Genomic DNA, 13,303 nt, shown 5'->3' with positions numbered 1-13,303 from the left:
GATAAATACATAGAGTTTCTTTCATTTCACCTTAAGGATCATAATTATTTCGGAAATTGTGTTTCTAAACATGCCCTCAATTTTATATAATTCCATTCGCTTTGATTAATTAATCAGCGCTGAAACTCGTCGAGTGGCGTCGCCAAGTGGACGCGCGGGTAAGCTCGTCCGAGCGGAGCTTCCGGCACGTCCCGCGGGCGGCGCTCTTGGCATTCGCGGACGACATGGAGCGCTCGATGTGCGCCGGTTTCGCGTAGTCGCGGATCGCCGTCCGTCGCCGCTCGTTCGTGCCCGTCGGCCGCGCGAGGAGATGGCAGTCGAGCGGGCCGGGCGCTGCGCGACGCTCGCCCTAAAGTGATGAGGCCGCGGTCGCCCTTCGAGAGAATCGGTATCGATTCGAGAGCTGCATTCGTCTGTGGCCACCACAGTCGCCGACTGGCGCCGAGTAGCGTCCCGCTCGTTGGCCGATAACGCCTCGGACCGTTATCAATGGTGAGTAAGCCGCGCCAAGGTGTCGCGCCCGCAGGGGTGGGGGCGGGCGCGCTCAGGTAATCGGCGGCGCGAGGCGTCTAGTTGGAGGGGGGGCGCCAGGGCGCACGTGTGTCCGTGTGTCGCGCGCGCGTCCCCTCCATCTTTTCGCCGCGGGCGCTCCAATCGCGCTCCAGACGCCGTGGGGGGAGCGAGGACGCCGAGCGATTAAAAAACCCGGCTTCCGAAACCGAATGGATTGTCTTCGCTTCTTTCTCGAAGCGCGATCGATAGCGTCTTCGTCAAGCCCATCTAGGATTTTAGAGGTTAGGTAGGTTAGGAGCTTAAGAAACTTCGACGTTCGATTTTCAGGATCGCCTGTGGACAGGGTTGGGTAGGTATAGTACGTCACGTAATATACGTGGTTTTCTACGCACAATTTACAACGTTTGATGCGTCCTTAGTTTCCTACGCGAGCTCAAAGTATATTACGCCCTTATGTCTCTAAATAGAAAGCAATATACCCAATCAGAAATTTGATATTAAACGGGGTTAAGTTGAAAGAATTTTAAACAAACATCAAATTAATTAGTCCTTAAAAATATTAACGTGTTTACGTGTACGCTAAAAGACGTTTTTAACCTAATGGATATATATGCACATATCTATCCTTCATCTACGGCATCCGCCATATTGGACACGTAATTTACTGGCTTTCTGCGATTTCCTAAACTACTTGGTTTATGTAATATATGTAAAAAACCTCAGAAAACGCGAAATTACCCAACAATAGTACACCGGATTGAAATATTGATAAAAATATTATAATAATGGTAGGGTTGGCAATATTGGCAATATTGGCGTGAACGCTCTCTCTTTGTGGGTGCGCCAGGTAATTAGAGGCGTCAGGCGTGCGCGGGAGGTTATCAGAAGCGTTAGGCATGTGCGCGGGAGGCGCCAGCGTGCGTCGGCACGCGCGCAGCCCTCCCCTCCCTCTCCTCGTCCCTGGAGTACTCTAAATGCACTCGAAGCGCACTCGGCTCACCCTGGAGAGAGCGAGACGGAGATACAATCGAAGAAGGCCGACCCTACTGCTCGCCCTGAACTATTTCTTCCCTCGTATTCTGAGAAAAAATATTAGTTGACTGAAACAAATATATATATCGTTGCCTGAATTATATACGATTCCAAGGAACAATTATTTTGCCGTGAAGAAAAAATTGATGTCGAGTTAGACTGCTTGTTGATGTTAACTAATTTCGTTTACTCAATCCGACATTTCTTTCGACGTATTCGATCGAAGGCTTTTGTTGCCACAGTGCATACTTCTTTGAGTCAACTTTTTTTTTTTCTCAAGGTGTATTTCTTTCCTTTCTTTGCAATTTGAGACGCGAGAAAACGGAAGAATCTCCGTCGAATCGACATAACGATTTTAAGATTAGGAAAGAACGATGCTACAATTTTACACTTTATATTTTAAATGTTCCCTTTTGCGAAGGGAAGGCTTGATTTTTCAATTCTTGATGCATGGATGGTCACCAGGGTTTGGGTAATTCGTAATGGCGGGAATGATTTGTATGAGAATTTAGGCGTTGAAAATACTCATTTTAAGTTCACGTGTTGAAGACGTCCTTTCGATGTTTTACGAGTCGGGTGCCCTTCCAGGGTCTTTTTTCGTTATTCTGGTATTTTTATCTTGGCACGTGTCTTAATGACGCGCGTTCGCTCTTACGCGAATTCACCTTAGACCATATATATATCTAGACCTCGCGTTGGACCTCCCACTCCCAGATTTTCAGGAAGCAGAATGGCTTTAACTGCGTAGGTGAGTCGTCGGGACACGTGGTACATTCGTTTACCCCTTCCACTGCAAGGCGGTCTACATAAATATATGGTCTAAAATCTGATTGGGTCCGAGTGCCGTCGATACACGTGGTCCATGTAGTATTTGAGTTCACCCCTTCCACTGCTATGCGAGGTCTAGATATTTATGGTATAAGGAATTCACGGGGTCACGTGACCGCGCCAATGGCGTCACACTGTCTCGTGCGCGTAATCGCGGCAGACGTCGCGGCACCGCTCGGTCGGTAAAGCAGGTTCCGGGCGCACGTGTTCGCGGAGAAGCCTGTATCGGGCTGACAATAAATGTCTCTTTTACTTATGTAACTTAATAGGTATCCATCGAAGCCTATTGTGATCGAAACAACTAAGCTGCTGCCTTTGTGTTCCATTCCTCTTCGTATTGCGTTTGAATATAGAACATTTGCGTGGAGAAAAAAAAATTAAAAAAATAAAATCAAGGGGCGAAAGTACCCAGATAGATCAAGTGATGGAAAAATTGAATCAAATTTGTCTCGTAAATGATCACGATATGAGCCATAGAGGGTGTCACTTGTGAGTCCTCATTTGGAACTCATATTTGCAGTACACGACGACGGACCAAAAGTACTTAAATATGAAAGAAAATTACGTACATGCAATGTCTCAATGTTTGTACGCATATGTACAGCTACATTTATCTCATACATTGCCGATGAACAATTGCGGCGTCTGTAGCTCATATTCGAGCCATGGCGTGATAATTTTACCGTAAACTTTTTTTCTTCTTATTTATTATATTGCAGTCATTTCATGCAGCAAATGGTATGGGAATTGTTTGTATGTCGATTTTCTTCGTCATATGATCATCATGAATTTCTATCTGGGTAGTTTTGTTACTCGCATCGATTATGTTTAGGACTATTTATGTTTTCCTGGAGCCAATACTATGGGAGGGCTTTTTCGTGCCGACGGCGAATGTATTATATAGATTCTATTTGTAGATCGTGCAGGAAGGACTCTCCAAGGAAAGCTTATCGATGGTTCCGGCAGGACTTGGCCGTCAAGTATCGTCGAGTGAGGGGTTTCGTATCGGTTGAAGCAATCGATCATATTTATTTTGTCAGGACGCTGTTTCGTGTCGAAGGCGAATCTATTACATGGATTCTATTTGTACACTAGTGGCACTTTAGCACGGGAGGCATTCATGTCCGATAGTGAACGTCGAATGGAGGAAAGCTTATCAACCGTTCCGTCGCGACGTTGACGTCGAGTATTATTGGGTGGCGGCTTTGAAACTGTTCAATACGATCGATCGTATTTGTAAGTTTCATCAGAATGCTATTTCATGTCGAGGATGAATATATTACGTTGGTTCTATTTGTGGATCGAGAATGGAGGAACGGTCGGAAATGTATTTGGCTCGAAACTCTACTCTTGATCAACAATTCTCCCACGATCTGGACGTCAAGCTTTGAACGAACTGTTTGGTATCGTTCAATACGATGAAATATGTTTATATCGAATTGATGTATTTCCAATTCCACGTGGAAATGCGGATATAATCTGTAGATTCGATTTGGACATGGCGAGTACATGAAAGGGTTCTCCACGGAAAGCTTATGGACGTTTTCCGTCCCGACGTGGAAGTCAAGTATCATAGAGTGAAGTGTTCGGTATCGGTCGATTGGATCGATCGTCTTGACAGCATTTTATTCCCGTGTCCACGAATCTCCCCAAGGGATCCCCCGTCCTCGCGAATGGAGATGGAATATCGCTTATCCGTTTTATCCGCACAGAAAGAGAGACTCGCCAAGGATGTTCGAGGATAGGCTATCGACGGAACCCAATCGTATCGTCACATCGCTCCTCAACCAAAGTTACAAAACTCAGCTGGGTGCTCCCTTTTATTCGATTTTATTGATTCTTCTAACATTCCCTCTATCCCGCCCCGGGAGAATAAATTGCGATCTCGTAACACTCCAAGTCACGTAACGTATTTAATGACGCAAAATTTACGTAAGACCCTTTTTCGATATTCAGGGCATTTTATTGGTTTCACCGTTAAAAATATTCATAAGATATCCATACCCTCTTACTACCTAACAGTGTAGTAAAATTGTAAAACTGACGCATTACATGTGAATTACTACACATTCATTATAAATTTCCAAGTGAATTTATATCTCACGTTATAAGCCCGTGAAACTGTGCAGGAAAATTAATATAATCTTCCGCTAAATATATAATGTCACAAGTTTTATTTGAAAATGTTAGAGAACTACCCTGAGAAAAAAAAATGAAAATTCATTGAACCGAAGGAATATTTTCTTAATTCGAAGAATAATTTTTTGAGCAGAATAAGCTCGAATAAATTGGATGTAAGAGTCTTGAGTGAAATAATCATTCTAGGAATTAAGAAAATATTTTCTTTGATTCAATGCATGTTTCTTTTTTTCCCCCACATTTTCCACAAATTCTTCTAACGAAAATGTTATAAAATTGTAATACCTTTTAACAGGGTATATGTGTACTTTCTGCACATGGGCAGGACAGGTTGTGAATGGGAAAATGGCAGGATAGGGTCCTCCTGGATTTTCTTTTTAACCTCTTCGCAGGCAGGCGTCGGTTTTTCCCTTATCTCGGCGCATTTTCTCGGACCGGGCTAAATTCACCAGGCTGCGGTTCTTACGAGGGTCGTCGAGATAAATAACTTTGAACCTCGAAGTGAGTTTCGCCTCGTAAAGAGCCCTGGTGTAGCTCGAGACGTCGTCGCGAAGAGCCACCTGACCTGGCAAAAATAGCCGAGTATCGCGTCGACGTAGCTGCGGCGTCGCGACGCCCCGAGGCCTTTGCATCGAGGGCTCGCTAAATGAGCCCAGCCCCGAATTCGATTCGATTATTCTCTACATGACTTTTTTTTTAATCACGACACAATGACCCCTCTCTTTTTACAAAATTGCACAATTTCTTCAGCACTTCAATTATACACGCTCCACCGAGAAAGGTTAAATTTGTCGCGGCGAAAAGTTCCCGCAAAGTTTTGCCAAATTGAGGGGGTTAGTAGATTGTGAAATGCGTTTTACTCGAAACGAGGTTCAAAGAAGAATGAAAAGGCACGGGAAAAAATTACGGGGTTGTTTCATTTGATGTTTTTAGGAGGACTCGAAGCAAAAGATGTTTCGAACCGCGTAAAAATGGCGGACTCGTGGAACGTTTTAAAAGTTTTTTTGTTTTATGTTAATCGTAAATGAAACAGCCCCGTAAGCAAGTATTTCCTGTATCTTTACTGTCTCGATTAAACTTAAGTTGATTAAAGCGATATGAAAGTGGCATCTCAAAAGTTCATTGTTTATCAAAGTTTTGTTAAGACCGGTTGTGCCGAATAGTATGAAATTTTACCCCATGCATATGGCGGCCCTGTGGAAAGTCCCGGCGCCCATGAAATTTAATTTTCAAAAATCTATTTATTAACATTCTCGTACAAAATCCAGTTTCATTGGTGTCGCAACCTTCCTTAACCGTCTGAGTCCTGGGGGGTATTGAAAAAACACTGTCGAAGAATCCCGAACAGCGCAACCGCGCTTTGAGTACGAGAAGACCCAAACAGCGCGATAGCGCTTTGTTTATTTTATGTCGATGAATCCCACTCGGCGCGATAGCGTTTCTTGAATTGTAAGATGTATTATTTACACCCTTGCGTTACGATTTAAATTCCAATAGCGCGTGCCATAAACAACAAAAGTGTCGGTCATACATCGGTCCATTTCACGGTTTGGCTGAACGTAACTTCTCATACGGTTTGTTTACATTTGGCCCGATTGACATACCACGTCTCTCACACGATATTTTAAGTTAAGAGGTTAAACGAAGGAGCTGTGTAATGTACTTGGGTCAGTGAATCTGAGCGACTTTGACAATCGGTGACGCACCGTCAGTTGTCCACAACGCTCGAAATGTGCTGGGTTTTCTCGACATAAAATCTGAACAGCGCAATCGCGCTGCCTGGGACTCAAACGGTTAAGGCCTCCGTATTGGTCTGGTAGAATTTCAAACGATTCGGTACACCCAGTCCGGAGAAAAGTTTCATGTACGATTGACCTCTTCGCTTTTACACCGCCTTAAAGCGCATTTCACAGCCTGCTGATCCTCTTGAGGTCTAAGGACCTGGAGAATCACTCGGAGGATTCTTATAAAGACTCGGTTGATCCCAAGCAGGTGAAGCAGCGAGAAGAGTCGAGGCGTCGCGGCGCCTGCGCTTCCTCGGTGGTCCACGAAGTCCGGCTCGCTCCTGGCTTAAGATCCGGCCTTAATACTCCCGTTTGCAGCTCGAGGGACCGGGCCCTAAAGAAGCGAAAGATGCGCGCCCAAGGTACACAGAAGTCCTCAAGTCGCTGAGGATGTTTCGCCGGTGTCTTTCATAGCTTCTAATCCAAAGATCGCGTAACGATCGATCCGATCGAGTCTTCTAACTTCCTAATCCAGGCTGGATCGATCATGCAGCAATTGATCCGATCGAGTATCCTAACCTAATCCAGGCTGGATCGATCATGCAGCGATCGATCCGATCGAATCATCTAACTTTCTAATCCAGATCGGATCGATCATGCAGCGATCGATCCGATCGAGACTTCTAACCTTCTAACCGCCTCGGATCGGTCACCCTGACCGGATTGGTCGATGTGCTCTAACCTCTCGACCAGCCGCAATCGATCGGCACCGACCTTTACGTATTAACCACCCATTTTCATTGCATGTCGAAGGTGCGGGGCAGGGACACCCGACTCTCCTTATCGTGCCTCCCGATAAAGCGCCTTGGCTGAGAAATTTCTCCTCAAATGGTCCTCAAACAATCGCAATAAGGAGGGGCGATCAAATCCTTCGTGACTTGGATTTCCAAGAGTAAATTGGTTCCTTCTTCTTCTTCTCTTTTTTTTTCATTCATTTATAAACATTTCTTAATTGTTTATAAAAGGCGGAATTTCTTAGATGCCACTTTCATGTCGCCTTAACTCTGACTTTTTGAAGACCTTCGCTTGTCGCACTTTTTTTCCTTTCTCTTTCCTGGGCCTTTTTCTGGTTCTGGTCATCTTACTTATCGAGGTGTATGGTGATTGCACGATTTATATTCCTTTTCGTTGCTTGTTGGGAAAGTTTACGTAGCTTGGGGGGATTCATTGGCGAAGTTCATGTAACGCGGACTGGGCGGCCATTAATCACGGAAGCGCGATGGTCGGTCGTTAAAGACGTAATCGCGAGGCTTATGGCACCAAGGTCTCGGCAGATTAGTACTAACACTATCTGGCACGGCATTCGTTGCTATCACTCAGGCCAAGAAGTATTCGCGTCCAATCCCCCTTACGGTAGTAAGTACTAAAGTGGGTCGATACTAATACCATCCAGCATGCTAATTCGCAACCACCCAGATTATGATTGCAATCGTCACGTCGAGTGATCATTTTAATTGCGAGCGCGGTATGAGCACGTACATTGCACAGACATACGGAGAAAAACAATTCCTTTAACCGATGAAATATTTTGCTAATTCAAGGAATTATGATTTGACCTCAAGTTAACTCAAATAAATTGTCATAATTCCGAAATAACGTCGCGTCTAATTTGAGTTGATTTGAGATAAATCGTGTTTCTTTTTCTTTTTTAATCGATGAAATATTTCAAGGGTCATTCTATATATACATCAAAACGTGAACATTTTTTGGGCAAACTTTCGTTTTTTCTGTTCTTGTCCGGAATAAATACATTTCCATTTTTTTTTTATTATGAAATTTCGCGAGTTTCAAGACCTTCACTAGGACTTCTATAAGTACGCGTCAAAGTTCCAAATTATTCGGTGCACATACAAGTATTTTGCCACTTTGGTACATAGATATGACACTTTCGTAACACCTTAATTGGCTCGCAATTCTTTTCGGGCCATCCACGATGATCTGCTTATTTTCCCCCAATCAGGACTCTCGACATAGGAATTGTCGAGCAACGCGTCAAGTGAAGAGGTACCTTTATGCGCCCTTCAATCGGCACCCCAATGTCCAGCCGGGATCGATCGCTCCGCAATATATCCGTATGCAAATCCACCCTCCTAGACCTCGGGGAGTAACCTCACCCCTCGTTTCTCCAGATCCCGAGCGTGCGAATAACCCAAGGCCAGGGGTTTCCCTAGGCGCCATTAACACGGAGCGAGGATGACTAACAGACCTTCTGCGAGGAAATGGATAACCCACGAGCGATCGGCGGATTCCGCGAAAGAAACGCAGGGCGGAAAGGGGCCACAGTTCCGTGAGTTTTTCCGCCTGGTCGCAGGTACTGATTACGATTTCCTGCTTCCAGTTCTGAGGATGCTCTCGCAGAAGCGGGCGGAGATGGCGGAGGCCGCTGAAGCGTTGGAGGTCGCAGGGGCGAGTCGGGCGGATCCCAAGGGAGGCGCATCAGCGAGTGGAGCAGTAACTCCAGGGAGCTACGCGAACGGCGAGGGCTCCAAGGAGTTCCTGTCGACCGGCAGGACCGGCAGGAGAAACGCCATGCCCGACATCCTCGGGCAACACGCCGACGTCGGCACTGCCGACCTCCCCTCGAGGCTGGAGGCCCTCACCACCGACTCCAAGCACGGTCCGTCCCGATCTTTGGATTACCTTCAATTGGTCTCGAAGTGACCTATTATTAGAGGAAAATTTAATAGGATAAGTGTCGCAAATGTAATGGGAACGGTGGATGTACATGGGGATGTACACTAGGCCGGGTCGTTATCTCGAGCACACGTGGTTATAGTCTTTTGTGTCCTGAAGAATGGACCTTCGGGGCGCAGATTGTCCGCGGGAAGTCTAGCGGCTCGAATAACGATTCGATTACCTCCCGACCTTGATTGGGACTCGAGGGAGCCAGTGCTGGACATTAAAAATAAGCTCTTTCAATTTGGTGCCCTGAAGAGGCATTTCTTTATGTGTGGGTAAAATCCTAAAGCTAGGCCGTGTTAATTGATATTTTAAATTACATTTCTGAGGTGGAACATCGAGGTTCTCACGTTTCTCACTTTCGGTGTTAAGAGGGGTTCTCTTATTTGTCGGTCTTGATAGATAAATGATATTGTTTATCAATAAGTGAGGTGTGTTTCTTTGGTCCGATTAAATCTTTTCCTGAGTGTAAGTAGAGTTCTCAGAGTAAGGGAATATGTAGTAAATGTATAATGATCCTTTTTTTTTTTAGACCAACCCGGCACCAGCGGATTGACCCAGGAGGAACTGCTGGCGGCCAGTCAGCGAAACGGCTGACGAAAAGAACCCTCCTGGTGACAACTCTCTACAGGGCGGACTTTTGACACTTCGATCGAGGTCGGCGACGAAGCTGGCCCTCCGACGAGGGAACCAAGACGTCGGCGATGTCGCCGATCGCGGGTCGAGGGCCGCTGTAACGAGCGTTGCCCGCAACGCGACACGTCTCTGTACATAGACATAGGATAGCGAACGCGTCCGTTTTTCTCTATTTTTTATATTGTCTTACTAAGTCGGTTAAAGATGTAAATCGACCTTGAGGTACAACGGAGATGGACAACGAGGATATTCGTTGTCGCTATCCTGGACGACAGTATTACGTATCGATAGGTTTCTTCTCCGTTAATTTTCCGTCGACTTTGGTTTAAGAGGTTCCCGCAGGAGTCTGTAGGTCCTAGGACGTTCCTTCCGTCATTCGGAGCCCGAATTTCCTAGGCTACGCATCCGGAAACGGAAATTAAGGGGGTCTTTCGATTTATTGCGGGGCCTTACGAGCGTTAAAAAGCGACGCGCGTTGCGACTAACGTTGCATCGTGACAAAAGAGACGCACGTCGGTCATCTGTACACCATATTAGATTATAATCTTCTTCGATGGATGTTGTAACGACGGATATTTATGCGACGCTTGTGGGGTCCCAGTCTTTAGAGGTGTCTCGAAATCTTCTAACTTGGCGAAGGAAATTGACTGTTATTAAATCTAGACGAACTGACCCGACGAAATGACATCTTCGAGCCCCCTTAATGCGGAGATAATTTGCAATTTTTCTCCCAGGGGAAGCTTCGGTATTCCCGTCGCATGAACGACGTTAAAGGGTTATTCCTTAGTCAATTGTTATTCCCAAAGGAGGCCCGATTCGCTCCACCCTGTGTTACACTCTGACTGTCAGTGATATAAAAAGGTTGTGTGTCGTTAGTTTAGGAAGAGTGGACTACAACTGTAACTAGGATATCGCATTTTCTACGGTAGATTTAGGGACAAGAGCGAGGCCGTGCGGAAGGAATTCTCGCAACGGGGGAAACGCGTCTGGAATGTCAATGAAACGAATCGCCGGTGCATGTTAACGCGAAAGAAACGTTAACGACCGACACTTTTTTTTTTTGCCAAGACGTCGAGTCTCTTTCAGGAAGTTACGACGACGGGCATTGTTTTACGCAACTCGATGCCATTAAGCGTCCGCTTTTCCTGCTTACCGAAGATGATCGCATCGCTTTTTAAGGGGGCTCGAAGGTGTTTTTTCTTTTCTAATGCGAGGTAAAAAAGTCACCTTCGGAACGTCTTGAAAACTGTCTTTGATATTCTCATGACACGCCGTACAAGTTCTAAAAGTCGACGCTGCTCTCTTCCCCTTCCCCGTGAGCCTACAGGCATCGAGGTTTTTCGATGGATCTTTATTCATTTCTTCTGTTTCTCTTGCTCTTAGATTTTGTTCTTTGAGGTAAATCGAAGAAGGAACAACGAGGAATCTCCATTACCTTTCGAATGGGCGTTCTGCCCGACCAGTCGAATTCTGAACCGAGAAAAGGAATTCGTTGCGGCCTCCCTAGGAACGTTTCTATATTACATAAGCATTCGTATACGTGTTTAGCTAGAACGTATTAAGTTATTTTTACGACTGCGGATATGTACATACATAGTTAATACGTTCGAACGAAATGCGTGGCCCCCGAATCAGGTTCGGACCAATCGATTACCCCCGCCGGAACTTTATTTTCCACGGAGTGGAAATTCGCCTTAAGGCGATGGGAAAGTGGCTGCGCAGAGGTCTCGTTTATGAAACTTTTCTCTGAACTGAGTATGTCGAATCGTTTTAATAATCACAGCGAGAATATGGAGGCTACAAGGAAGCTCCTGACACCCGTGAAATTTGTTTATGGGTATTTTTTAAATTTTGTATTAAAACTGAAATTTCATGGGTGGAGGGACCTTCCTTGTAGCCTCCGTATTTACGTTGTAAAGTGTGAAACGATTCGGTGGATCCATTTTGGAGAAAACGTTTCATGAACGATTGACCTTTCGGATGCCGTTTTCACATCCCCTTAAACGTGGATCAGAACGAATATTAACGTAGACACTTGCACGACATTGAATTTTCCTGCCGATTAGTGTCAGCACTAAGGGAAATTCAGCTTAGGGTATCTGCGGATTGTACGTTTTCAGTTTTGCTCTCTCATGAGAAAGCGCTGACCATTACAAAATGGGGCGTCTGAATGTGTGCCGAAAATGAGATTTTGCCGAGCGACAGGGACACCGATAGCGACTAATTGGGGTTTCCCAAGCTATTCTCGATTCCGCTTTAACCTAGGAGCTTAATTTTGCGCGCCATTGCAAAGCTCGACGTTCGTTTGCCACCCTCGTACGCCCTTCCTCCGACAGTTACTGCATCAAACTAGGAGTAAATATTTGCAGTCCAACGTGTGTACGTGCTCGCGGTACTTTTCCCGACACCTCATTTAACTCCCGAGTGCTTACTCGTCTTATTTGCGTATTGAGTTTGCGTCCTGTCTCCCTGGCTTGGGAATTTAACGATTTGACACACCACTACTCGAGCGGTGGAAAATAGGGAATGCCTCTTTGTTATTGCACCCCTAACGAGCGTGACCGCTGTCACTGTTAATGCGAATTACAGTTCACCCGTTGAATTTGCCATGGGGTTCTTTTATCGAGAGGAGGTATTTTTATCGGCCGGGTATTTCGAGGAAAAGCGGAGAGCGAGAGGAAGCGGTGCCGATTTTCTATCGAAGGCAGGGAAATTATTATAAGCGGGGAATCGCACCTTGCGGGGCGGATCGAAACTCTAGTCAGCATCGAGGGCTCTTCTCTGTCCTCGGACCCCAATTTTCATTGTAGTAGTTAAAATTTATTCTTCAACAATTTCGAGGGATTCGACGCCGAGGAATTCGGTTTTATGTATTGTCTCATTTATCCTACTCGGTTGAAATTTTCTGCTCAATGAAGTTAAGCCGTAACTGTGGAAATCAGGAAAAGAAGGTTTTGCGCGCTTGGGGTTCGGGATGAGAAAAGACTCCTACAGAGTTTATTCACTATTCGATGGTCGGGTTGGTAAACCCGTGATTAGTGGAACTTTTCGACGTATCCGTACTTCTGAATTTCAATTCCCTTCCTCCGGTGAGTCTCGCGTGGAAAGTCCTCGACGTTTTCGTGGGAGCGAAGCGGCGCTTCCGTTACTTAAAGGAGAGCATCCATGAGTAGTTAGGCATTTCGTTTAGCGTTTTAGTCTCGAATGCGCGAGGCTGTCTCCACTGGCATGACTAATAAACAGGAATTTTTAATAATTACAACGGGGCGCTCCTCATTCGACTCGCCTCACCTTTTCGCAGGGACTTATTCAGTCGCTTCAGAATTCCGGTGCGGTGAATTTCCTTTGAAGATTAACCTTCTACAGTGTCATAGATGATTTTAAAGTCACAATTAATTAATATAGTATATACATATAAAATCACTAATTATAGTATATATTTTTTTAATAATAGTTTATTTTCCCATGGCTTGCTTAATTGTTTCGGCAAAACTTAAATGGCACATCATTATTGCACCGTTCCTTGGTAACCAATGAATTTCAAGGAAATCAATTGTTTAATTTTTACAAATCTCTCGGCGTACTTATGAAACAATCCAGTAAGTCTGATTGAATTAATGCAATTGTCTCTTTCAATATCTCCTTCTTTGGGGTATTTTAACAAGCGCTTTCGAACACATGCTGGAACGAAT

The 13,303-nt window shown here is 45.2% G+C and overlaps 1 protein-coding gene across 2 annotated transcripts; it reads left to right on the top strand.

The window, feature by feature from the left end:
• The first annotated feature begins 270 nt into the window (after window positions 1–270).
• On the top strand, window positions 271–12,873 carry LOC105701402. 2 transcript variants are annotated; one of them, XM_012428129.1, is made up of 4 exons: window positions 271–492; window positions 6,505–6,658; window positions 8,635–8,913; window positions 9,508–12,873. In XM_012428129.1, exons 1-4 carry the CDS (start codon window positions 490–492, stop codon window positions 9,570–9,572), a joined length of 501 nt encoding a protein of 166 aa, XP_012283552.1. In that variant the 5' UTR covers window positions 271–489; the 3' UTR covers window positions 9,573–12,873. The 2 variants fall into 2 exon arrangements, with proteins under 2 accessions (XP_012283552.1, XP_023290778.1); XM_023435010.1 differs by having other exon boundaries at window positions 6,502–6,658.
• The last annotated feature ends 430 nt before the right edge of the window (window positions 12,874–13,303 follow it).

Source organism: Orussus abietinus, unplaced genomic scaffold (assembly GCF_000612105.2).
Source record: "Orussus abietinus isolate OABI.00-Male unplaced genomic scaffold, Oabi_2.0 scaffold129, whole genome shotgun sequence".
In the NCBI taxonomy this organism is placed as follows: domain Eukaryota; kingdom Metazoa; phylum Arthropoda; class Insecta; order Hymenoptera; family Orussidae; genus Orussus; species Orussus abietinus.
This window is presented reverse-complemented; position numbering and strand designations above follow the sequence as displayed.

What these genes read in the sequence shown, in the direction of transcription:
- LOC105701402 (XM_023435010.1), top strand. An exon ending in GCGAAAGATGCGCGCCCAAG is followed by an intron (nt 6,659 to 8,634) that starts GTACACAGAAGT and finishes TCCTGCTTCCAG; the next exon opens with TTCTGAGGATGCTCTCGCAG. An exon ending in CACCACCGACTCCAAGCACG is followed by an intron (nt 8,914 to 9,507) that starts GTCCGTCCCGAT and finishes TTTTTTTTTTAG; the next exon opens with ACCAACCCGGCACCAGCGGA.